The 25,449-nt window shown below is 33.7% G+C and overlaps 1 protein-coding gene across 4 annotated transcripts in view; it reads left to right on the forward strand.

Annotated features, from left to right (window-relative positions):
• SP4 (Sp4 transcription factor) overlaps window positions 1-25,449 on the forward strand; it is a 56,482-nt gene that overhangs the window by 15,371 nt on the left and 15,662 nt on the right. For all 4 annotated transcript variants that reach the window (XM_016159578.2, XM_016159580.2, XM_016159581.2 and 1 more), the window contains exon 4: window positions 22,200-22,428. In XM_016159578.2, coding sequence (XP_016015064.1) covers window positions 22,200-22,428 — 229 coding nt within the window. The remainder of the gene's footprint in view (window positions 1-22,199; window positions 22,429-25,449) is intronic.

The following is a 25,449-nucleotide window of genomic DNA, read 5'->3' on the forward strand; positions in this document are numbered from 1 at the left end:
ACACTTAATATAATGAAATATAATTTAAGTCACCATGTAGTAATATTAGTTTACATTAACTTATATACATTACTATTTATATTAATATAAAATTAATAAAGTCAAAGTGTATGAGGCTTATATTTTATGACTTCTTGATCAATATGACATGTCAGTAGATAGTAATTTATCACATTCTGAAGGAAATATCTTTTAAAAATGACTTTATGAAAACCCAAAGACCATAAGAATTATACATATAGAATTTGTGTTCTTCATATAATTCTACATGTCATTTTTATGTGTATTAACTCATTCGACAGAGATGGTACTATAACCTTATTATTGTAATTTAGTTAGTGAATAATAGTAATAGATATTTGAATATTTTCCATGTATACCAGACATTGTTCTAGATGCTGAGGAAATAAAACAGACATGTTTTCTATTCATGGGGCCTTCATTTTGTTCCAGGTGAGTCTTGTTTTATCTCAATATTAGATTATTGCTGTTCTTAATAGATGAGAAAATCAAGGCTCACAAAGTTAAATAATTTGCTCAGTGTTACAGAATTAACACATGGGAGTGTTGGGGAAAGAACCCAGTTTCTATCTGGCTTCAAAACTCTTACTGCTGTTTTATCCTAAATCCTTGGAGCCACGGAAATCAGTTTCCATGAAAAGTTTTTGAAGATTTTTTTCTCATTTTTACGGTAACAGGCTGTCAAAGAAAATTAAAGCCCAATTTACATTTTATAAGAGATCGATACACCAGAGTAAATTTATAGTATATGAGTAGAAATTTAGTCCATATTTGCAAAAGACGCGATTGAGTTCATTTTGTGTGTTTATAAATTTGTATATGTGTGTACATATTTACATATATACTTTTACTCGTATTTATGGACCTAGTATCACCTCTCTTCTCCCAACCCTACCCTATATAACTAAAGATATCGACCCATTTGGGGGTAGTTCTAAAAAGTTAGCACATATCCTCATGCTCCCATTCTTACCCCAAGTCACAAGGAAAAACTTGATTATTGAAATTAAAGTATTTAGACCACTTTTAGTGCTTTTAAAAGGATCCCTTGGCAGCTATCTGACTGGTCATGATAACTATGTATTATTTTCAAAATGGAAGACAAACATTTCATTCCATAAACAGTTTGCAATGAGCAGAATTATGACATTTAAGGAAAGAGCTCTGTATTCTTTACCTGTTCAGGTCATCTCTACCATTAAATAGTTATTTACATTGCTTTTGGGAATGGAGGTCTTGGTTTTTTTTCTGTAACAAGAAAATGCTTGTATATGTATGTATTTTATAAAATGAAATATTTGAGATGTTTTCATTTAGTGTTAAAGTCCTATAATTTTAAGCACAAATGTGTGGAAACCAGTTGAGCTTATATTTTATTTCATTGAGGCAAGAGGAAAACTCGGGAAAATCATTTAACAATGTTTCTAGTTTTTAAATCAAATTGATTACATTTTGGAGTAAGATTTTGAATGAGGTATGTCAGTATTTCAAAAAATGTGAAGTTGTATTCTGTTTTTGTTTTGGAAAATCTTTGAAGACAAATATTGAATCTAATGCTATTGCCCTTTAGAGAAGGTCAGTCATCTAGGTTTGAGTCATTATTAAGGATTCTCAGAACTCTTTAGAAAATGATTTCCACCATCCTTTTAAGTAGGCAGATGCCCAGCCTTTGGCAACAGCTAAGATGAGGGCCAGGGCCCTAAACCCTTGGGCATTCAGTTTGCCATCTGGGACCTCATTTGACTACTCAAAATGCCCTTGCCAGTGGATATAGACATAGAGGATGCCTGGTCAGAGACCAGCTGTCTTTAAGCCGGGGAGTATGCTTTCTTAGGCCAGAGCTTCTCTAGCTAATAAGTAGCATAGATAGCCCCTAGAGAATAAACACTGCCACAGTAACTGTGCAGAGAGCTCCCATCCTGTATTACCTCTTAACCTTTCCAGAAGCTAGTTCCTGATCTTCAGACCAAAGATTTTCCCATAGTCCTTTCTGCCTTCTGGCTCCAACTTCACAGTAACCATGCCAACCTATCTATCCGTTTACCTTAGCATCTTTAGACTTAGACTTCTTAGTCAGCCTACCCTAGCCTGCCCCAGCGACAATAGTATTAAAATCTAGAAATACAGAAGTAAAAGAGTTAAGATAGATCTTTGTACTTCATTTGCAAAGGAGAAAACTTTTTATTCCTTATTCCAAAAAGTGAAAAATAGAACATGATTTTTAGTCCAAAGAGGTCTCTTAAGAGCAGTAGTATCTTCATCTGCTGGAACTTTAGAGTTTTCTGATAGTGGTATTAAAGCAGGGAGAACACCATCTTCAGTCTTACGACTACTGGCACAAATGGAGTTTAATATCAGATTCTGGCTGCTACCTTGGGAAGAAAGTACTTCTTTAAATGCTGGATTGCACTAAGGTCAAGATGCATTTGTAGAAGGACTCCTGTGAAGAATTTTGTACAATTAACAATAAAACCAGATTTTTTTTAAAAAACAGGAATTTCAAAATAATTTTTAATATATTTACTTGGATTTCATTTGGTAAATTATAGAAACACTTTAAAAAGTTTGTATTTACTTATGATTACTGTGAAATAAAAGAGCTGTTTTGGAAAAAATGTCTTAGAAAGGTTTTTTAAGGTTTAGCACTCTACTGTTATACAGAAGTTGGAAAAAAAACCCCAAACCTAAGACAGTTGTGCCATCAAATACCACTTACAAATACCCCTAGTAAAAGAATGGATGTTTTGTCAATAAGAATGTACATGCTTTTCCATATGTTAGCCCAGTTGTTAGAGTAAAAGCCATTGAGTAATCAAGCCTTGGTGATTAGGATTAGCTGTTTTTTTCTATACAATAATTTGATAGGTTTAACTTAAAATGAAAGGGACATTGCGGTGTTAGGGAAAGTAGTGGTGGACAGAATTCAAGACCAGGCTTCAGTTCCCTGGCCTGTCTGTTACCATCTGTGGTGAGCAGGGGGTCTTTTAGCTTTCTTGAGCCTTAGTCATAATCACCTGTAAAATGAAGGTAACAAACTGCCTCCTGCACAGGGTTTTTTTGAGGATTGAAGGGAGTAATGTATGAAAATATTTTTTTGTAAATGCTAAAGCAAATAGATGTAAACCATTATTAATTTTTACAAATAGACCCATACTCTTTTCTTCTCAATTAATATGTGTATGTGTTTAGCATGTTGCAGTCCCATTTTCTATTACATGGTCATTTTTTATTTGCAACATATAGTACAGTGCTAGTATATAGTGGGTGTTCAGTAAATAATGTCCAGTAGAAATGAGACTTCTCTATAATGAGCTTTATTGGATACGTTAACTATGAGTTTTATTTCTTGTATTCTGATGCTTTGACATCTGGGGCCTTGCTGACTCTGAAGAGACTATCCCTTCCAGGGTTAACCTGTTCCTAGAGATAGTAAACAACTCCCCCTTGAATGCCAGCCAATCCAGAACCCACTCCCCAACCACATTGGCCCTCACACTTAGGTCACTGTTCCCCTGCACTCATTACCCCAAGGCCAGGTACCAGACAACTAGGGACAGTCCCTATGCCCCGAATCCTCTGAAATGATTAGCCAGTTCCAAGCCTGTTTCCCCTGCCTCTTTCCCCTGCTGTGGAAACCACAGTAAAGGCTCTTGCCTACAATTCTTCCCCCTCGCTCCACCTCCTGGCCAACCCTGGTGCTTCCCTATGTGGCACCTGTGGCATGGTGTGCCCCCTCCTTGGGAACCATAAATAACAGACCTTTTTCAGTGGTGGTCTTGTCATCTGTTAGCCTTACTATACCTCAGATTTTCTGTTAATACATTATATTTTAAAACAGCAGGCTACTGGGCTGCTGATTCATTTTATCCATATGCTAAAGAGTCTTATTAAGAAATAGTATTAAATATTGCTAAGTTTAAAGTTTTCTTTAGAAATAACTTGACTAGAGATTCAGAATGGTATTGAGATATAAATGTTTGTATGTAGGTAAATATATGCATATATGCATCTGTGTGTGTATACATATATGTATGTATGTGTGTATAAAAATTTTTATTTAACCTAGGTGGAAGATGACAGAAATTCTGACCTCTAAGCTACCTTTACAGATCATGTTTGGTTCAGCTCTTTTTGTTGATAAGTGAAAAAAACGGAGGCCAAAGTGGATATGTAATTCACATCTTTAGTTCTTGGCAAAGCCAGGATAACCCAGGTCTAACTCCTTGAAGTTTAAATAGACATGCAAATGTCATTAGCTTTTTTATTAGAAAGAAATTGTAGGCAAGTTTTTCTTGCTGCTTCTCTTTCTCAAGGGAATAGTCTAAAAGTTAATTTGTGTTCCTCCTGTCCCAAGTGGCAGTGGTTTGGTTGCTAAGTAATTGTTCCAATTAATATAGTTTTTTCATCTAGCAAACCTAAAGTATAATATAGGTATTTAAATTTCATTTTATAAACTTTTTAATAGTAGAATCTAGATATTTTATGTCCAAATTTCACCCATATTTGTATCTCAGCTTTTTTTTCTTAGTTTTGGTTTTGGTGTTAGATTCACAAACTTAGAAGCTTGTAGTGGCCGTTAAGCTAGGTACTTTGTGGTAAGCATTTTTCAGTATTTGTACTTTTATGATAAATTCGACTGGGTCAGATAATCATATGGTGAACCAAGATAATATGGGGAGAAATTGTTGGGAGACCAATGAATTATAGTTAACCAAAAAATGAGTTAGGAATTTTAGTGGGTTTTTCTTAGTGGGTTTTTGGTTTGTTTTTTATTTTTTGGCAGAAATAATATTAAGAAGTTACATATACAAGATTGGGGGTAAAATAGTTTTCTGTTGTATTCTGTATTGTCTTTCTATAAATATTGGATCAAGTTTGGTTTTCCACATTTGAAGAACATTATTAAGCAGGGTGTAACTTATTAACCTATTATAGTAAAACCGCATATCATGGAGAAATAATGTAGAATAATCTGGTTGGTTTACTCATGGATTAAAAAAATACAATTTCGTTTTCTACCAGATTGACCATCTACCTTTTTCTTGCCAATTCTTATACCCGGTCTGTTAGAGGCCCAGAGATGTTCTTACTGCCACAGCTTTCAGCTTTTGTACTCGAAAATAAACAGCTATAAATGGGAGCTAAAATGCTCCTCTGTACTACTTCTCATATGTACCCTGATCATCTTAGCTTCCTCCAGTGAACATTGACAGTACATTGTAAAAAGTTGATGCTTGGTAAATATTTGACTGAATACATGCAGCTCTGTTGAAAAAAAATTGCTTTGTATTTAGTTATTTGATTCTATTTATGAGTATGGGAATTTTTCAAAACTTGTCAATTATTTTAAGGACTATTATTTATTTCAGCTGTAGTAAGCATACGGAAACTTTGGATTTCATCTTCTGGAATGCTTTACCTTTTTTGTTAATTGAATATAAGATGATAATTTTATGAATTCCTTGATAACACAAAAAGTTTACTATTTCATAATATTATAAAATATCATTTAATGACAGGTATCAGTTTTTTGTTGACTTGGTGTTTTGTAATTGCTGCTAAAAGTAGAAGTTTGTCGTTGTTGTTGTTGTTGTTGTTGTTGTTTGGTGTGTTTAAGCATTATTTCCTTTTCATACTGAAACGTAAGGTACTACCTGGACAGCCATATTCCAGGTACTGTAAATCCGGCCAAATTTTATACTTTTTTGTTTAGGATTTAAAAATTTACAGTTCTTTGTTTACTACTTAAAATAAAGTTTTAATTTACTAGCAGCCTTGGGAAGAATTTAAGTTAGTAACATTTTAGGTTTTCTAAAAAAGGTAACTAAATGTAGTTCTTTTTTTCAAGGAATCCTTTGTTTATATAGTATTTAGTAGGTCTAGAAATAAAAACACTTGCATATTCCTTTCCTTCTAGAATTATCAAGGGTAAGCAGGCAAAGAGTGTTTGATAATGAATAGACGATTGTCAGCCCAAGATGAATAAAGCACATTGAATTTTTCCAAGGGACAGTGAAATAGAAATGTAAAGTAATTAAACTCTCTAATGTGACAAAGGGGAAAGAGATATGAAAGTGATACACTGTTTTTTGTTTTGTTTTGTTTTTTTGCCATTAGTTCTTTCACTTCTTATCCATTATTTCTGATCTGTTGACATATATCATTGTTAAATGAACACATGTGGAAATAACATCGAACTATCTCAACTGTGAGCATTTAAGGAAATAAACCAGTAGTTTGTAAAATAGTAATATAGGTATTATGAATTCATGGTCTTTTAGAGCTTTACTGTGATGGAGAAATTAAAAGGACAAATTAGTTAAACTTAAGAGTTATTACAACTGTTTTGAAGAGGAAAAGTAGAGATTATTAAAATTATTCTTTGATTATAATTTTATAGTGAAGTTTATTTTCTTGTCTGCACACATCTTTAAATTATTTAGGTTAGTGTCTTCCATCAAATACAGACAGTTCTTTCTGTCCCAAGGTTTATTTCTAGAAATGATTTTTTAAAGTAATCAGATTATAAATTCATGTAAGTGAATAAAACCTTTTCTTTGCCTATGTTCTAACCTCCTGACCCCAAATATGCCAAATGTTACTTATGTACAATATAACTTTTTTTAAAAAAAAAAAAATCCTCTTTCCCCCCAAAGATGTGCTCATACTCTCCTCATCTTAATTGGAAGTGAAAAGAGATGACTAGAACTGAATTCCCCACAAGTGAAAATGGGTCTGAATTGCATGGTAGAGGATGTAGGATGGTTCTTATATGGTTAGAATGATTCCTCTCTATGTTTTTAGAGAAAATATGTGGCTAGTTCGTCTACACTTGAAAGTAGAAAGCTACTATTTTCTGGTTGCTCCATTTGCTGTTTAGAGATGTAGCTTAAAATAGTCATCTATGGGGTTAGATATGACAGCCTAACAGTATTGGTCCAGCCTCCCTTGGCCCTGAACTATACAGCTATTTTAAGATGTGACCCTACAAACTGACAGCGTACTGTACCTTCGTAGCCCTGAATGCCAGTTCTGTGTTTCCAGGGCTGTACAGATCCGCTATAAACTTCTGTGCAATTAATGCTATCATTCTAATGTTTTGGGAATTCTCATACCCACATGCACAAGCTACTAGCTTTCTTTGATATATCAGATTTCATTAAAATAAAAACCATTGTGTGGGGGAAAAATGAAAACACAAACCCTATGTTTTACCTATTTATTTTGAGTACTGCTTGCTCGGGTGAACTGCCTATAAAACAAAAATCCCAAGAGTCATTTGATGATTATTGTTATAAGATTTTGCTGTTTTTAGGTGGTTAGTACACTCATGCCTGATTCTGTGACTGCTTTTGCCTGTATTCTCTGCTCTTTTGTTAGATTGTTTTTTTTCCCTACTATTTCCAATTTTAACCATTTAGTTGTTAGTGTTCCTGGTCATTGATTTTTCTCTTTTTCTTATTATTTGTAACATCTCAGCTACATAACTTTTTTAAAAAATGATTATTCCTTAAGTTCCTACTAAATATAGGATCAAAGCTAAGTTCCTAGAACATAAAGGTGATATAAGACCCAGTCCTTGCCTTGTGTTCTAGTTGAAGAAGCAGAATATTCAGTAAGTACATAGAAATAATAGTACATATTATTTAGTATAATAATAGTACATATTATAAGAGTATAATAACATATACCAGGAACAAACTGAATGGTAAAAGGTAATAATATTGAAATTAAGAGCAGGAAGAAGTCACTGAGAGCCAGGGCAGAAATGAAAGGCTTCATGAAGCCTGGAAGGCTTGAAGGAGAGGAAAGCCAAAAAAGAATATGAATAAAGAAGGAACACATTATAGGCTAAAGAAACAGCAGGTGCAGAGCGGAGGAAGCTGGAATATGCTTTACATATTTAGGAAAGAATTGGTAGACCATGTTAGTTAGTGGAGACTTTGAGGGAAATGGTAAAAGATAAAGTTGGCAAGGTTGATAGAAGTCTGATTATAGAATGACAGTGTCAGACCAAGGACAGGTGACAAGCCATTGAAGGAGTCTCTAAAGGTGAATATTTTGGAAGGGTTAGGGGAGGGTAAGTTTCATTTATAAAGTGCTGTTTTGGTTTTAGTATCTAGCAGACATAGAAACAGGAAAGTCAATTTGGGGACCATAGAGTTAGTTCACATATCAATGATGGGAAATATGAAGTTAGTTTAAAATATGTGATTCAAGAGACTTTAAGAAAATAATTGACAGGATTTGATGCATGAATATAAAGAGAGAAAATAACTCAAGAGTTCTTAAGAGATTGAGCCTAGGTGACCATGAGAGTGATTGTACCGTTAAAATAAATGACATTGAGAAAAAGAAGATGATGAATCTGAATTTCGTATCTGTCGTTCGAGTTAATAGCCAAACATTCCTTTGGGAATGTCTAGTTTGTATTTGGAGATTGGATCTGAGAAAAGAGATCAGAGATGGCATTCTAGATGTGGAAGTCTTCTATATAGAGATAATGGTCGAAATTGTAGCAGTATGAAATTGATGAGGGTGACGGTTTTAAATTTGAAGTGCAGAAAGATGAGAAATAGCCTTAGGGCTATACTCAGTCTTCTGGGGACAAAAGGATAAAGTTGAGTCAAGAAAAGTGAGAGCAGTCAGAGATAGGAAGAGAACAGAGTGGTATATCAACAGCTAAGAGAAATCTCAGAGAGTGTTGAATGTTGAAAAGTTGACTTGGAGAGTGAGTGTTGAGAAAAGTTCATTGGTTTTTATGTTTGAATTTTTTGATAAGACCTGAGAACTCTGCTATTTAGTATGAAGGCCACCAGCCACATGTCACTACTTAAGGTAAAATTAATTAAAATTAAAAATTTTTTCTTTTTTGCTATAACCACTTCAATAGGTGATAGCCACATGTGGCTAGAGGCTGCCATATTGGACAGGCCTGATTTTTTTTTGTTTATTTGTTTTTTATTGCAGGAAGTTCTATTAACAATATTACTTTATAAGGTTTAGGGAATGTTATAGTAAAACTGAGAGCGTTTAAACAGATGAGTTGAGAGGTGAAAATACTGACCTACCAAGTGTAGGATACACTTTGGAAAAATTTGATGAAAACAGAAAGAGGACAGTATCATGGAGGCTGATAAAGACTTTTTCAGACTGTGACTATGTTCATTCATTTATTAAGTATCCATCGAAGGCCTACTTTTTTTTACCAAGTAGTGTGCTAGGTAGGTGTCTACATCATGATGCTAAAGAAGACATTAAAGAGTATAATAAGTATATAATTGGAGCAGGGATGTTGGGGGTTAGAAATCAGATTAATTATGATATAGTGTGATAATGCTTTAAATGGAAGGACCTGTCTTCTTTAGGAGTATAGAAGTGTACTATATAATTAGAGGAGGGAATCTGTGAGGAAGGTTTCCTCAAGGAGGTGATACAGAATAGCTTAGGTAGGATGACTAGAAATTAGCTAGGTTGGCAGAGAAAGGATATTCCAGGCAGAAGGTCAGAGTCACATGTAATAGCACAATGTGATCAGGGAACTACAGATAGTTTCATGTATTCAGACTAAAGTTCACGTTCTGTGGTCATGATGGCAAGGAGCCAGGTATGGAGATTTTTATTTTTCTCTTACCATGATAAGGAATTTAAACAGTATTCTGAAAGTTATGAGAGAACTTAGGAAGTAGAATATCATGGTCAAAGTTACATTTTAGATTGCATACTGTGGATTTACAGGATAGGAAGGAACCTAATCTAGTTTCAAGGAGATTGGTTCAATAGGAACATGGAGGTAGTAGAGAGGAAAGTACTGGAGAGAAAAAGTGGAAACTAACAGGCGAGCTCAGTGTTTTCTGAAGCAGTAGTAGATTAAATCAAATTGTTTTCAGAGGATTTACCACCAGACGGTGAAAGTTGAAAGAAGCAAGGGATGAGCAAAAGATGCCAGATGAAGCTGGAGGAGGGTTGCTGGACTGAGAATATGTGTCCAATCAAATGACTGGAGAACAAAGTGAGGATGAAGATGACGTTCAGGAGTATTGGCGGAAGCATGAGAGGTCAGAGAAGAGGCAGTGCCAAGCTTGACATCTTGGGGGATGGAGCGGTCTAATTCATGACAGTTCGAGCTGGGATTCTGCTTGTAGGAAGCATCTGGAGTGTAGGACTCATTTCCTAACCTGCTGTCCCTCCTGGGTTCCTTTGTCTCAGTCAGTGAGCTCATCCTCCTTGTGGCACAGACCAGAATCCTTACAGATGGATATGATCTTTATAATAGTGATTTTAACCAAAGTTTGTAGTTTTATGCCCGAACTTTGGAATTAGACCTTGATTTAAGTCTTGGTTTTGCCACATATGTCTTGATCAAGTATTTCTCTAGATTTGAGTGTCCTCATTCGTATAATTGCAATCATCACATCACTTTAGTGGGATAATTAATACATGCTAAATGTTTTGCACAGTGCTTAGAACACAGAAAATTTTTCACTGAATGCTAGCGGCTACTTACTATTATTATAATAATTATTCCTGTATCCAATTTTCCTTTTCTTTTGTCAGTATTCTTTTTCAGGGCCTCATCATCTAAAAGGTAAAATAGTTTCTTAATGGACTTCTTTGCCTCTAGCTTTTCTGTCACATACTTGACATTCCAGAGTTTTCCTAAAACCCAGATTTTATAATGCAGTCTTTTTTCCTTCTTCAAAAACTAAATAGATTTCCAGTTGCGGAAATTTGGAGTTATTAAAACTTAAATACATTTTATTTTCAAGAAGTGAAAAATCCTACCTAAAATAGGATAAAGTTAGCGGTAGAGACTGTATCAGTTTAGGACTATCTGTGGTGACTTCATTTACCTCTAAAGAACTGTGTGAATAAGCTTTAAATCTTTAAAAACTATATTAAAATTCCACATAGAAGTAGTCAGGTTTTCCTTTGATTATTTTTTCCCACCACCCTCTTAAATGAGTATGGTTCATTAAAGAATGAATGGAATGTGGGAAAATTAGAAGTTTTTTTTTCAATGCTGTAATTCTGTTTAAAGGAACTATTCAGATTCTTCTGGGGTCTGTCATTTGCTAACTGGAAAGGGTTTCCGCCACATAAACTTGTCCCTTTATGGACAGAGTTGAGAAGAGTTGACCCTTAATCTGGATAAAGGCCAGCCTAAATAGAAATAACTAGAAGTTAGGAGTATATGTCTTTGTTTGGACTGAGATTTTCTCCCCAACTCCTGCCTTATTCATCTGTGTATTTCTAAACCATGGGAGCCACTCAGTAAATGCTTATTGTAGTAAATTGAACTGAATACATGAACTGGAGCTGCTTTATACATTGGATTATTTATGCATCAACCTCCTAAACTATGAGGAGGGAAAATACATATAAATTAAGTTCTTTTATTTGTTTGCTAGTTGTTACTTTGTAACCAGAGAATTGTCTAGTATTATTCTATAACCCAGTAATTTTGGAGGAAAATTTGAACTTTTATTATGAACATCAAATATTTTCATCATTAAAAAATCAGAAACAATACTGGTGCAAGTTAAGTATAAGAAAATAAACAAGATTTCCCTTGGAACATGATGGACTCTAGAAAGTGATTGGGACACACTTAAATACTTAAAAAGAGCTAGTGTCATGTATTTTAAACAAGGCATTTATGGAGGTCTGTTAACCCTAGGCGATTGCCTAGCTCTGGGGCATTAATTGGGGAGTCTTTACCACTGCTTTTTCGGAGTTCTTATGCAGGCACATTTGTTATGACTCAGTGTGTATTTTGTATGTTTTTGCATAATTTGCAAGCTGTTTATATTTGCTTATATAAACTCTAAAAGGCAGTTTTTAAATTATTTGTTGTTTCATTATCAAATGCGTGTGTGTAATTATTTGTATTTAATATGGTTAGGCAGTTTTCCTATTTCAGAACAAAGCTTCCCTAAAGTATTCTTTGATAGGGTCAGAATAGATCTGTGATTTACTTTCTAGCTTTGCAATTTTAGTAACTGGTTTTTAAGTTCAAATTCTAGACAAATTGTTTTGTAAAAATCAGTATTCACAAGACACTGGTTTATAAACTAGAATGTTTAGAGTTTGTTTTTTTGTTTTTTTAATATAAGCTAAGAGATAAATCTTTCCAGTTACTGGAATGCTTGTAATCTTCTATTCCTGATATCAGGTACTTGAGAAACCAAATAATAATCAAAATTAATTGGTGAGCATGAAGTCAGAGCATTAGGAAGTGGGTCATTTTTTGGAGCAATCACCTATCTCAGCAGGTTATGTGTGAAGTATGTAAAAGGACTTGACGCAGTGCCTGATGGTGGCCATTATGATTTTCCTCCAGATTGAATCTCTATCCACTACTGAAGAGCTTATCTTTCTAATAACCAGAATATTATTGCCTTCTAGTTATTGTCTTTGACAATATGATAGTTCTAGATAAGTAGTGATAAATTTTTACTATTCACTTTTTTTCCATATTCTATACTGGACATTGAAAACGTCATTGGATTTTCCCAAGAACATGATAAAATTAAATTTTAGTTACAATTCCACATATAAAACTCTATAGGGAAAATTATTCGTACAATGACTTTTTAAGTCTATTTAATGTTCCTTGTCAGAAACAGTTGTACATGCTGTTTATTAGCAATGTCTTCAAATCTTGGTGTGACATTTTTAGGAAATTTATAATTCCTTTGATGACTACACTACTTTTTTAAAAAGCAATTTAGATTGATAGATGGATAGATTGATAGATCGATCTCCAAATCAAATTATAACCATGTCAGTGAAGTAGGTTTTGAATAAACATAGCAGCTACCCAGGACATGTTTGTTGAATGAATAATACTAGATTCTCATTCAGAGATCTAAGACAGAAATCTGAATGGCTGTTATTAAGTATTTATCATTAATTATGCAGTTTCTTTTGTATTAGAGTTAGCATTGCTCTTGAGTGTTTATCATATTCCAGACATTGTGCTAAGTGTGTTCTCAGTTAATTCTCGCCAGTCCCAGGTCCTCAAATGAAGAAACTACAGAGAAAATTAAAACTCAAAGACAGATCTGCCTCACCCCAAAGCTCTGTTTAATCTGTCAACTCTGCTAAACTGTTGTATATATACTCAGTCAGTAACTCAGTATTGGTTTACAAATTAACATGACCCATGATATGTAAATAGTCCTGGAAATCATTGGCTAACATGGTTCACCTTCGTTTAAGAAGTACTGAGAGCACTCAGTTATTTCTTAATATTCTCAGGGTATAGTTCACTTGTAGAAAAACACATAGTTAACAGCTTTTGAATAAGGTAAAGAAGCATTTTAGAATTAATAAGCATAATTTCCAAACTCAGAATATTAATTTTTACACTCACTATACTATGGATCTTTGCAAGTCATGTATCTGTCAAAGCCGTCAAAGCCTAAATTTATATTTATTCCTAAATTTATATTACTCTTTGTAAAGGCATTAATTCAGTCATGTAATTTCTCATTATTTTTATGAAGACTCATGTAGTTTATAGTTGTTGTTGTTGTTGTTGTTTTTACAGTAGAAAAGAAACGTTTTATGAGAAGGGAAAGTATACTTTCAGATATGGAAGCGAGCCTGAGCAAGAGAAGCGTGTTTCAAGAGGCCAGTTTATACTTTTTATAGGTATCATACAAATATACCATATTTTAATTTTTTCATATATTTGATTTTAGTGATGGTTGTTTATAATGATATAAATAAATGAGAGCCATGATCAGCAGTTGTGTGGAAGCTCAGTTTAAGCTTATTAACCAGAGCACTATTGACATTCTAGGCTAGATAATTTTTTGTTTTGGAGGCACTGTGCATACTAAGTACCAGTAGTAGTTCCCCAAGTTGAGACAACCAAAAATATCTCCAGACATTGCCAAATATCCCCTAGAATATCTCCACTGAGAACCACTAGTTGAGATTTAGAACCAAGAAAAGTCGGGGTTTTTTCCAGTTACCTTTTTTTTTTTTTTTTGAACAGCTTTATTGAGTTATGATTCATGTACTTATACAATATAGCCATTTAAAATTTACATTCGGTGGTTTTTAGTATATTCAAAAAATTGTGCAGCCATCACCATGATCTAGTTTTAGGACATTTTCATAACCTCATAAAGAAACCCCAGACGCATTAACTGTCTCTTCCAATTTTTCCTCCCCAAACCTCCAGCCGTAGACATGCCTTGTTATCTTTTTATGTTTAGGAATCTCCTTACTTGTTTTTATAAAGCAACCAAATTCTACTTCAGACTATGTTTATTGAAATTTATTCGTGTAGTAGAGACATACATTGTATTCTGTATGTATCTTCAGAGGCCTTTAGTAGTTGTTTAGACAGACTTTAAATTTAATCTGTAGAGGAAATACATAAACCTAAATAAACTGAGTTAAGAATCATTTTGGGATTATTCAGAACAGTAAGAAGTCCCTCTAACTCCTCCATGGCAGGTTTTATATCATAGAAATCACCAGTTTTTGTTTTTCCTGATCAGTTCTAGTATATAACCTTATTTCTTAGGCTACGTGTAAACAACACAATTGTACAACACATGTACCTAAAATACTATGTTGAACCTGCTACTTCAGTGTTATTAAATAGGTCATTTGCAGTGAATTGGTAGTTGAGTTAATTTTTTTTACACATATTTGGTTTTTTTTCGTTTTTCAAATTTGTGATTCTGTTTTACCTATACAATAATGTTACCTAATACTATGAGATAAAAACTTGCAAGTCATTTTTTTCCTGTTAGAAATAAGGAACAGTTGGATTATATATGTTTTTTATCTATAAAATGGAAATATTACTGTCCTACTTATCTCAAAGGGTTGGTGTGAAATGCTAAAAGAATCAAGTCAGTAACAGTTGAAGGAACTGGACAATAAGGTTTTTACCTTCATCTTTTATTATCACTTCTATTTTACCCCCTATTTTCCCATTGTATTTAAATGTTGTTAAGGTGTCAGAATTTTTTAAATGTCATTTATAGCTGACTTCACAGTGGTTGACCAAGCCATATTTCCTTTGGTTTCAATGCATATGGTTAATATTTATACACTATATAAAATGTTTCAACAAATAAGAACAAGGATTTTTAATAAATAAAGTACACAAAAGAAAAGGCATGAGCCCTAGTAGATAAATGGCGAAGGACATGAACACACATTTCAGAAAGAGTATTCAACAGCCAACAAACATTTGAAAAAATGTTTTCAGTTCCATTAGTAATCAAATAAATGCAGATAAAAACAGTAATGAAATGCCATATTGGTCTATTATCAGCTTTTTTTTCCTTTTAAAATTATACATAGAAACATTTTCCTTGTTTAAAAGAAATAAATGCAAACACTGCATATAAGGCTAAAGCTCTTGCTGACTACACTCCAATCTCTGACACCTTTTTAGAAGTAAGCACTCTGAATCACTTTCTTACTTATCCTTTCAGACCTTTTCTCATTTATTTATTACATGTGAGTATCATTGTAGGAACTACATAATACCTGTAGTGGTATATATTATAGTATAAATATCAGTAACTGTGATTGTTTGATTCAACCATATGTTTTAGAGGTCTCTCAGGTTAGTACATAAAGGTTTCTCTCATTCTTTTTAACTACTACAGAACATTCCTACTGTATAACTATTCCACATTTAACTGCCTATTCCTCGTAATTCATAGTTACTTAGGTTGTTTCTGATTTTTTACTGTTTAAAAACTGCTGCAATGTTTTGGTGGTCTGTGGGAAAAGAAGAGTTAAAGTGTAAGGGGGTCGGCATTCCTGGGGAGGGGAAGAGGCCCTAACTTTTAAATAGAGCTGTCAGGTTAGGCAGGACACATTGAGAAGGTGATATTAGACCAAAGACTTGAATGAATTAAGAAAGTTGAACATACGTACGTATGCTGGAGAAAAAATTCTAGACAGAGATATCAGAGTGGAACACCCTCTGAAGTTAGGACTAGGCCTGGCGTGTTCAAGGAATGGTAAGGAGGCCAGCAGTGGTGAAGTTGAGAATGAGCCAGGGGAATGAGATTGGAAAAGTGATGGGTGACCACTTGTGGACAATAATGAGGTCTTTGGTTTTCACTCAGAATAAATTGAGACACCATTGTAGGATATTAAGCAGAGAAGTAACATGATCTGACCTAACATTTTAGGTTGATCCTTCTGAGAACTATGTTAAGAATGCATTTATAGAGGCAAGGAGCTATTATAATAATCAAGGAAAAAAAGGTAGCTTTGGCTAAGGTACAATCAGTGGAGGTGGTAGAGAAATGCTTGGATCCTGAATCTATTTTGAAGGAGCAGTCAGTAGGGTAGGTAAAGAGTATGAGAGAAAGACAGGAATCAAGAATAAGGCTTACTGCAAAGATTTTGATATAAGCCAGGGGTCCCCAGTCTCCAAGCCATGGACAAGTACCAGTCCATGGCCTGTTAGGAACTGGGCTGCACAGCAGGTGAGCGGTGTGCAAGTGAGTGAAGCTTCATCTGTATTTGCAGCTACTGCCCAGCTCTGGCATCACCGCCTCAGCTCCACCTTGGATATCAGGTACTAGATGCTCATAGTAGCACTGGTCCCTGGTGCAAAAAAAGGTTGGGGACCACTGATAAACAAATTGGTAGGTGGAGTTGTGTACTCATCTTAAGAAACTTAAAACTTAAAACTCTGATAATGGTCAAATTTATTTTCCTTTATCTTTTATTTTGGAATCTTGTTTTAAAAACCCTGTGATTATTCTATATTTTCTTCTAATATTTTTTTTTGTTTTGTGTTTTGTTAACAGTTTTGTTTTTACATTTAGTTTTTTTAATTAAAAAACTTTTATGAATGGTGCGAGATTATCTAAACTTCTTTGCCCCACCCCACCCCATGCACATTCAGATAGCCAATAATCACAAGCCAAAACATATATTTCCTTTCCCTTTGATTTCAGAGATGTGGTTTTTATCATATACTAAATTTTCATATATACACTCATCTGTTTTAAACCTTATATTCAGTTCTTTTACCCTAATTTTAAGCCATTACCACATTGTTTTAATTCCTATGGCTTTTAACATATTATTCTACTACTTTTTAAAAATTGTCTTGGCTTTTCTTTCACATGTTGAATCAGCTAGTAGAGTTTCATGGAAATTTATTAATTTCTGATTTCATTCACTTTATGTGGATTAATTTTAGGAAAATGAACACATTCGTAATAAGTACTCTTCCCATACATAAGAACATATATTTTTCTCTATTCAGATCTTGCTTTATGTTCTTTATTAAATCTTCTTCCTTAAGACCCAGAACATTTTTAATTAGGTTGATTCTTGAATATTCATGCTTACTGATGCTGTTCTGAAGGGAATATTTTTCTTTTACTTTGTGAATGCATTGATGATATAGAGGGAAGCTGTAGCTTTTTAATGTTGCTTTAATTGTTTGGCCATCTTGCTGAAATGTCATATTCTAATACTTTGTTGATTTTCTAGAATTTTTTTCCTTCTATATCTTTTACTTCTTTATCTTATTGCATTGGCTTCTACTTTCAGGATGTATAGATTAGAGGTGAAAGTAGGAATCACTTCGTTGTAAACCACAGGGAGATACCAATTTTTTGTCTATGAAAATTTTTTTTAATTTTCTAATTTGTATATGAAGTCTTTAGAGTGTTTCATATCCTTTAACTAGTAATCTCAGTTCTAGAACTATATCCTTTAGAAGTAAGAAGGAAAAATATTTTTTTTCAAGTTGCTTATTATTTATATTGCTTATATGTTACTTGTAACAAGTGTTTCAAAATAACCTAAATGTCTAATATTAGGGTAAGTTTTTATAAATCATGGTGTGTATATATGATGGAATATTGTGCAACCATTATATTATCTTAAAAATTTATAATAACTTGGAAGTACTTATTATTAAGTAAAAAAGAACAGAAGCAGAATTGTTTAGTAGAATTGCATCAGTATGAAAATGCACAAAACAAAGATTAGAAGCAAATACACCAAAATGATAATAGTGAAATCTAAGAGTGAGTAATATGTGATTTTATTTGCTCCTTCATACTTTTCTATGGTGATGACCATACTTTGTTAATATTGGAATACCAAAAACTTAATTATATCTGTAATAATAAGCTATATTTACCTTCAAAATAGGTGGAAAGGGAGAAATCTTAGCTTATTCCCTTATTAAATGTTAAGTTTATTTGTAATTTTTTAAAAAGTATACTTTATAATACTCTCCAAAAAGGGTATTGCTGAATGTGGATAACACATGTTATAGGATAAATCTGATACCTGAAAGAAGAGAAACAGTGGTTTCAGTGGCAGGTTGTGATTTATCCTCTGGAACGTACTCCTAAATGATCTGAATCCAGATCAGTGAAGCAGGAGAGAATTGTCATTGTGGTAAGTGTCCACTTATTCTGTTTCTTACTATCTTGCTAGCCATATAGCATGTTTTCTGCAAGCTAGGAGTCATTTAGTAGTCCTGTGATCTATTGCTGGCCTACTTTTGTAAGAAAGCTTCCATGTTTACGTGTATTTTAGATTACCATTCACTTTATTTAAGAAACATTTATTGAGTACTTCCAGTGTGCTAGGAACTCTGATAGCCAAAGGACATAAAGCCACACAGAGGTCCTCTGTCTTGAGCAGCTCTTGTTAGAAAGAATTTGTGTTTAATACTGTGGTAGAATGATATAGTATCTGATTAGAGAAACAAAGAATACTCAAATTCTAACTCAGCCAATCTCTGAGGTCACATAGGGAGCTAAGTGTAGTGAAATTCAAGTCAGAGTAATACTTCACTGGCTTAGGTATAGGTCCCCTGCCTCAAACTCCAGAGAACTGGGTTAGTTTGTATGGAAAATGCCATCTTGCTTTAGTTAAATCTGCTTTCTTGTCTCTCTCTAAGCTTAAATACAAGTCTAAGATCTTCCTACTGTATGAGGCAGAAGACCACTCCAGCTGGTGCCATAGGAAAATGTGCAAGAAGCAGTTTCTCCTGAATACTCATGCTAGATATTCTTGAGTATCTAGCAATCTAATATTCCACCTACTAACCAATTGCTCCCAGTTACCCTTGGCCCAGTTTATTTGAAAAAAGGGACAGTGAAAAAGGAAAGGGGTAAGATAGCTTGGTTTCTCCACGCAGCCTTGGAGTGTTTTCTGTTTCTGGCAGTACAGAAGGAAGAGGTTACATTACCAAGAAATTTTGAGTTATTTATAAAATTATGTTATAACACAGTTTCAGTGGTAACAGAGAGGTTAGGGACTAGAGTTTCAGAGGAACATTAATAACGTTTTTCCTCCAAACATTTCAATAATGAAAGAACTTGACAACTGTAATAACATAGTTTGTTTCTGTAATGACTTACCTTTCCTATTGTCACCAACACTGTCATTGGCATGGTTTCTTATATTTTTAAACATCTTTATCATCAGTTTTTACTTGACAAATTGAACATACAGTCAATCCAACTAACCAACTATTTTTCCTATGTAACAGCTCTTTCATGCACTTTTTAAATTATTATTATAGTCCTGACTTTTCTGATTGAATTACAACTACTGGTGGTCATCCTATAAAAAAAATTTACAATTTAAGAGAAATATCTATACTCATGACTTTAGCTCAACATAGTGACAGCATTCGGTACCATACGGGCCAATCATTTGTTCATAAGTCTTAACACACCCAGGCAATACACTTTTTGGAATGGAAAACAGAGGCAGTTGTACTTAGCTCCTCAAAGACAGTATACCATCTATCAGGAAAGACAAAATAAACAATAGTTTGCAGTATGAATTCACCATATAATTTGTCAATTGATAATGATAAAATTAAGCACAGGATATTATTGGAAAATAAGAAAGAGATATCCGACTTAGATTTAGAGAGGCACTCATCAGGAAGACATCCCAACGGGAATGACACATGCTCGAGTTCTGAAGACAAGTTGCCTTTGTCAGACCAAGGGAGATGAAGGTTTGGGATGGGAGAATATATGAAAATTTAGTATATGATAAAAACCACATCTCTGAAATCAGAGGGAAAGGAAATGTATGGTCAGGGGATCTGAGGGGAATGATTAGCCAGGGATCTTTAGCAGCTTTTTGACATAAAGGGTATCTTAAATATCATTGCAACCTGAAAGGAATGACCAACTGTTATATGAACAGTAGCTGGAAAAATTATGGCCGGAAATATCTTATGACTTCAGAGGAGGTAAAGAATACTTGCTAACTTAAAATGCCTGTGTCTTTTTAGGGACCAAGTCATAAAGACTGTATAAAAACAAAACGAAACACTATATAGTTCTAGTTCAGATAGAACTCCCATTTCCAACAATGCATTCTTTTTGCAGTAAATAGAATATGTGTATCACTATGCTGCTGAATATACAAGTAGTTTGAATAGTTTGCTTGGTCAAGGTCATCCTTTTGGAATCTGGTTTTACTAGATATGTAAAACTTTTATGTGCTCAAAAGATACAGTGAGGCATAATAATTATACTTTACATTTATGTATTGCTTTGCAACAGTCTTTGCTCTCTAGGAAATCTGACTTGATCTTTATAAACAACTCTTTAGAGTAGATAAGACACAGGAATTTTAGGGAGGTCAGCAGTATTAGAGATGAGGAAACTGAGGATTTCCAAGTATGGTTACTGAAAGGGGCAGGAATTCACAACTCATGACTTACTATGTGTTGCTTTACCTATCGCACCATGTTAAATTCAAAGGTGAACAAAAATTTAACTATAGTAGAAGAACTAATATATGTGTGTGTGTATGTGTATATATATATATATGTGTATATATATATCCTTACTAAAACAGTGACAAAAATTCATAGTTTTTATTTGTATTATAGTTATTAATGCCACCAAAGGTTTCAGAGTGCTGTGAGTACATAGGAAGGTGAGATTGATTTTGGCTAGCAGAATCGGATGTTTAATTTTGTTTGGAAAATGTGTGATGTTTTCTTACTTGCTAATTTTTATTGTCTTGGTCGCTATACACGTTTAAAGTACTACATACGCAGCTTTAAAATAAGCCCTTTTATATGTAGTTCTCACGTGTTTATTTCTGCTACCGTATTTTATTCTTATATTGCCACCCAACTCAATTGAGACCAATAATAATAATAGCTAGCATGTAATGTACAATTCTCTGCCAAGCACTGTGTTCAAGGGTTTGTCAAAATTAATTTATTTGATCTTTATATCAACTCTCTGAGGTGGGAGCATTCCTTCATAAATAGATGGTGTTTTCTTTTCTGTCCATTTTATGTACTCTGTATTCCCACACCTGAAAGTAGAACTGTGGTGAAAGAAAGGATAAGTCTAAGCCATACTCGTGTGCCCTTCAGGATCAACTTAAGCCGTGTAAACAGCTTTTTTTGGGTAATATTATGTATTATTTATCATATTTTTCTGTAGGTGAAGCCAAGTTGGTATATGTGCTAACCTGGGAGGTGAAGTCTAAACTATGTAACATAAGTGAACAAAGTAATAATATGCTAAATGTCTGTTCTATGGTTACAGTAACAGTATGTAATAATTATGGGTGATTTTGCATTTTAACAAATTATTTACTCAATGCATATAATAAAAAAGACTCATCAATAAAGAGATATTTGCTTAATTTGAAGTATTTAGGAATGAGAAATGTCCATAAAACTTAATCCTTTTAGTTTACTTTTCATTCATTTTCTTGGAGTGAATGAAATATGTTGCTTACTGTGGAAATGGTAATGATAATGCTTTGTATTTATATAGCATCTTTCATCTGAGGATCTCAAAGTGCTTTTCAAATAATGTCTCATGAATCCCCACAGCACTTCAGTGAGGTAGGTAGGTGGCAAGTATTATTATCTTCATTTTACAGGTGGAGAAGTTAAGCCACAAGAGGGTTAAATGATTTCTGTGTATAGTCCCACCAACCAGATAGAGAGGCAGCCTGAGCTACTAAAGTAAAAATACTAGATTTTGGAGGATTGGCGTAGTATAAATCATTAACCCCTTTGCTTTTGTACTTTACATAGATTATGTGTTAGAACAAATATGATAGCTTTAAAATGTCCACATCGAAATTTTTTTTATCCTTTCTTGAGGAATAGAAAACATTATAATACTCTTTTTCTCGCCTATTTTTAGGTCAGCAGCAAGGACAAGATGGAGTAAAAGTACAGCAAGCTACAATAGCTCCTGTTACTGTAGCGGTTGGAGGAATTGCTAATGCAACGATAGGTGCTGTTAGTCCTGACCAACTCACACAAGTGCATTTGCAGCAAGGCCAGCAAGCTTCTGATCAAGAGGTACAGCCTGGCAAGAGGCTTCGAAGAGTTGCCTGTTCCTGTCCTAATTGTAGGGAAGGAGAAGGAAGGTAAATGCTCTGTCTTTCTGGAGGGCAGAAAATAGTTAAAACCAACCCATCAACTGGGTACTTTGATCATTAGAACATCATTAGCTTTGTAGTCCAGAAGTCAAGATATAATATTGTTCTGAAGAGGGTTAAGTTGAACTATTCAGGAATCGGATTTCAGTGGTCCTCTACCTTGTACCTTATACTTTTTTTTAATGGTTTACTTTATTTATTTTTCTTCTCTTGACTTTCTTCAATTATGTAAAATTTTAAAGAACTTTATTGACATAAAACCTACAGTTAATTTTAGCACATTTTTGTCACCCCCAAAAGAAACTATTCTTTAGCTATCATCCCCTCATTCCCCAACCCTTGCAGCTCTTGACAACCACTAAACCTTTTCTGTTTTTATAGATTTGCCTATTCCGAACATTGATGTAAATGGAATCACGTAATATGTGGTCTTTTGTTACTGGTTTCATTCATTCATTTAACATGTTTTCAAGGGTTAGCCATATACTAGCATGTCTGAGCATTTCATTCTTTTTCATGAACAAGTACTATTCCAGTTTATGGATATATATTTTACTTATCCATTCATCAGTGGATGGACATTTGGCATTTTCCACCTGTTGGCTATTATACTGCTATAAACATTCGTATACAAATTTTTGTATGGACATGTTTTTTTCATTTCTCTTAGGTATATACCTAGGAATGGAGTACTGCTAACTCTAGGTCAAACCATTTGAGGAACTACCAGACTGTTTTCTAAAGTGGGTGTATCATTTTACATTCCATGAGCAGTGTATAAGGGTTCTGATTGCTCCACATAATTGTCAATACTTGTTATAATCTGACTTTTTAATAGCTGTCCTAGTGGTATCTCAATGTGGTTTTGATTTGTGTTTCCCTGATAACTAATGATGTATATTTTCATGTGTTTAGTAGCAATTTGCGTATCTTCTTTGAAGAAATGTCTGTTGAGATCTTTCACCCATTTCTAGTTAAACTATTTATTTTTTTATTATAGAATTGTATTGGTTCTTTGTATATTCCAGATACGAGTGCCTTGTCATATCAGATACATGATTTGCAAGTATTTTCTCCCAGTCTGTGTTGTTTTTTCATTTTCTCAATAGTGTCCTTTGAAAACAAAAGGACACTATTACTTTAATGAAGTCCGTCTTTTCTTTGATTGGTTCCACTTTTGGTGCTGTATCTTAAGAATCTATTGCCAAATCTGAGGTCAAAAAGATTCCTAGCTTTTTTGTGGGAGTTTTATAGTATTCGTTCTTATATTTAGGTCTTTGATTAATTTGAGGTTTAATTTTTTTATGTGATATGAGGTAAGGTTTTATTCAGTACCATTTGTTGAAAAGACTAACACTTCTCCATGTATTGAATGGTCACAGCATCCTTATCAAAAATCAATTGACCATGACACATTTATCTCTGGACTCTTCAGTTGTATTCCATTGTTCTATATATCTCTCTCTATGTCAATACTACATGGCCTCGATTACTTTGGGTTGGTAATAACTTTTGAAATTGGGAGTTATAAGTACTCTGATACTGTTTTGACTCCTCAGGGACATTTGCAATGAATGAATTTTTAGAATCAGCTCATCAATTTCTACAAAGAAGGCAGATAAGATTCTGATGGGGTGGCATTGGATCTTTAGATCAACTTAGTAAATATTGCCAACTTAACAATGTTAAGTTTTCTGATCCTTATATATGGTATGTGTTTTTCTGTTTATTTAGATATTCTCTAATTTCTTCCAGTACTGTTTCATAATTTTCAGAATGTATGTTTTTCACTTTTTAAATTAAATTTATTTCTGAGTATTTTATTCCTTTTGATGCTGTTGTAAATGAAACTGTTTTCTTGATGGTTCATTGTAAATGTATAAAAATACAATTAATTTGTGTATATTGATCTTGTATCCTGCAGCCTTGCTGAACTCTTTCATTAGTTCACTTAGTTTTTCTGTATGTAAGATTATGTCATCTGCAAATAGAGATAGTTTTATTTCATTTTTTCCACTCTCAGTGATTTTTCTTTTTCTTACGTAATTGTTTTGTCCAGAAGCTACAGTACCTGTTGAATAGAAGTGAAAGTGGACAGCATTTTTTTGTTCTTCATCTTTGAAGAAAAACATATAGTCTTTTACCATTAAGTATGATTCTATCTCTGGGTTTTTAAAATATGCCCTTAATTGAGAAACCACCCCCTATTACTACTATGTTGAATGTTTTTATCTTGAAAAGGTGTTGGATTGTGTCCAGTGCTTTTCTGTTATCTGTTGAGATTATCATGTAGTTTTTGGTTCTTATTCTAGCAATAGGGTGTATTGCATCAATTGATTGTCAGATGTTAAAGTACTTTTATATTCGTGGGATTAAATCGAACTTGGTCATGGTTTATAATTTTTTTCCCTTTTTTAAAAATTTTTATTATTAGTTTCAAGTATAAAGTACATTGGTTAGACATTTATGTAGTTTATAAAATGATCCCCCTAATTGCTCTTTCTCTCCTGGCTCTCCATCTAGCCATTACATTAATGCTAACTGCATTCCCTATGCCATGCTCCCCATTCCTGCATCCATCTATTATCTAATTTGTCCTTCTGTAACCCTTCATCCCATTCCCCCAGCTCCCTGTTATAATTATTTTTATTTGTTGCTGGATTTTGTTTGCCAACATTTTTTTGGGGGGGGTTTTGTGTCTATGTTCATGAGAGTTTTATAATGAATGTCTTTGCTTTTAGTATGGGTAATACCGGCCTCATAGAATGAGTTGGGAAGTGTTCTCTCCAGTATTATTTTTTAAAAGAGTTTGTCGGGAAAAAAAAAAAAAGCGTATTAATTTAAAAATGTTTTACGGACTTGACTAGTGTAGCTATTTTTTCCTGGGCCTTGTGGGTGTTTTTTTGACTACTAATTCAATCTCTTGTTAGGGTTTTTTTCCTGATTATTTGTTCGCGAATCTGTTTCGGTACTTTATGTCTTTCTAGTAATTTGTCCATCCCATCTGTT

Source organism: Rousettus aegyptiacus, unplaced genomic scaffold, assembly GCF_014176215.1.
Source record: "Rousettus aegyptiacus isolate mRouAeg1 unplaced genomic scaffold, mRouAeg1.p scaffold_m13_p_13, whole genome shotgun sequence".
NCBI lineage: Eukaryota > Metazoa > Chordata > Mammalia > Chiroptera > Pteropodidae > Rousettus > Rousettus aegyptiacus.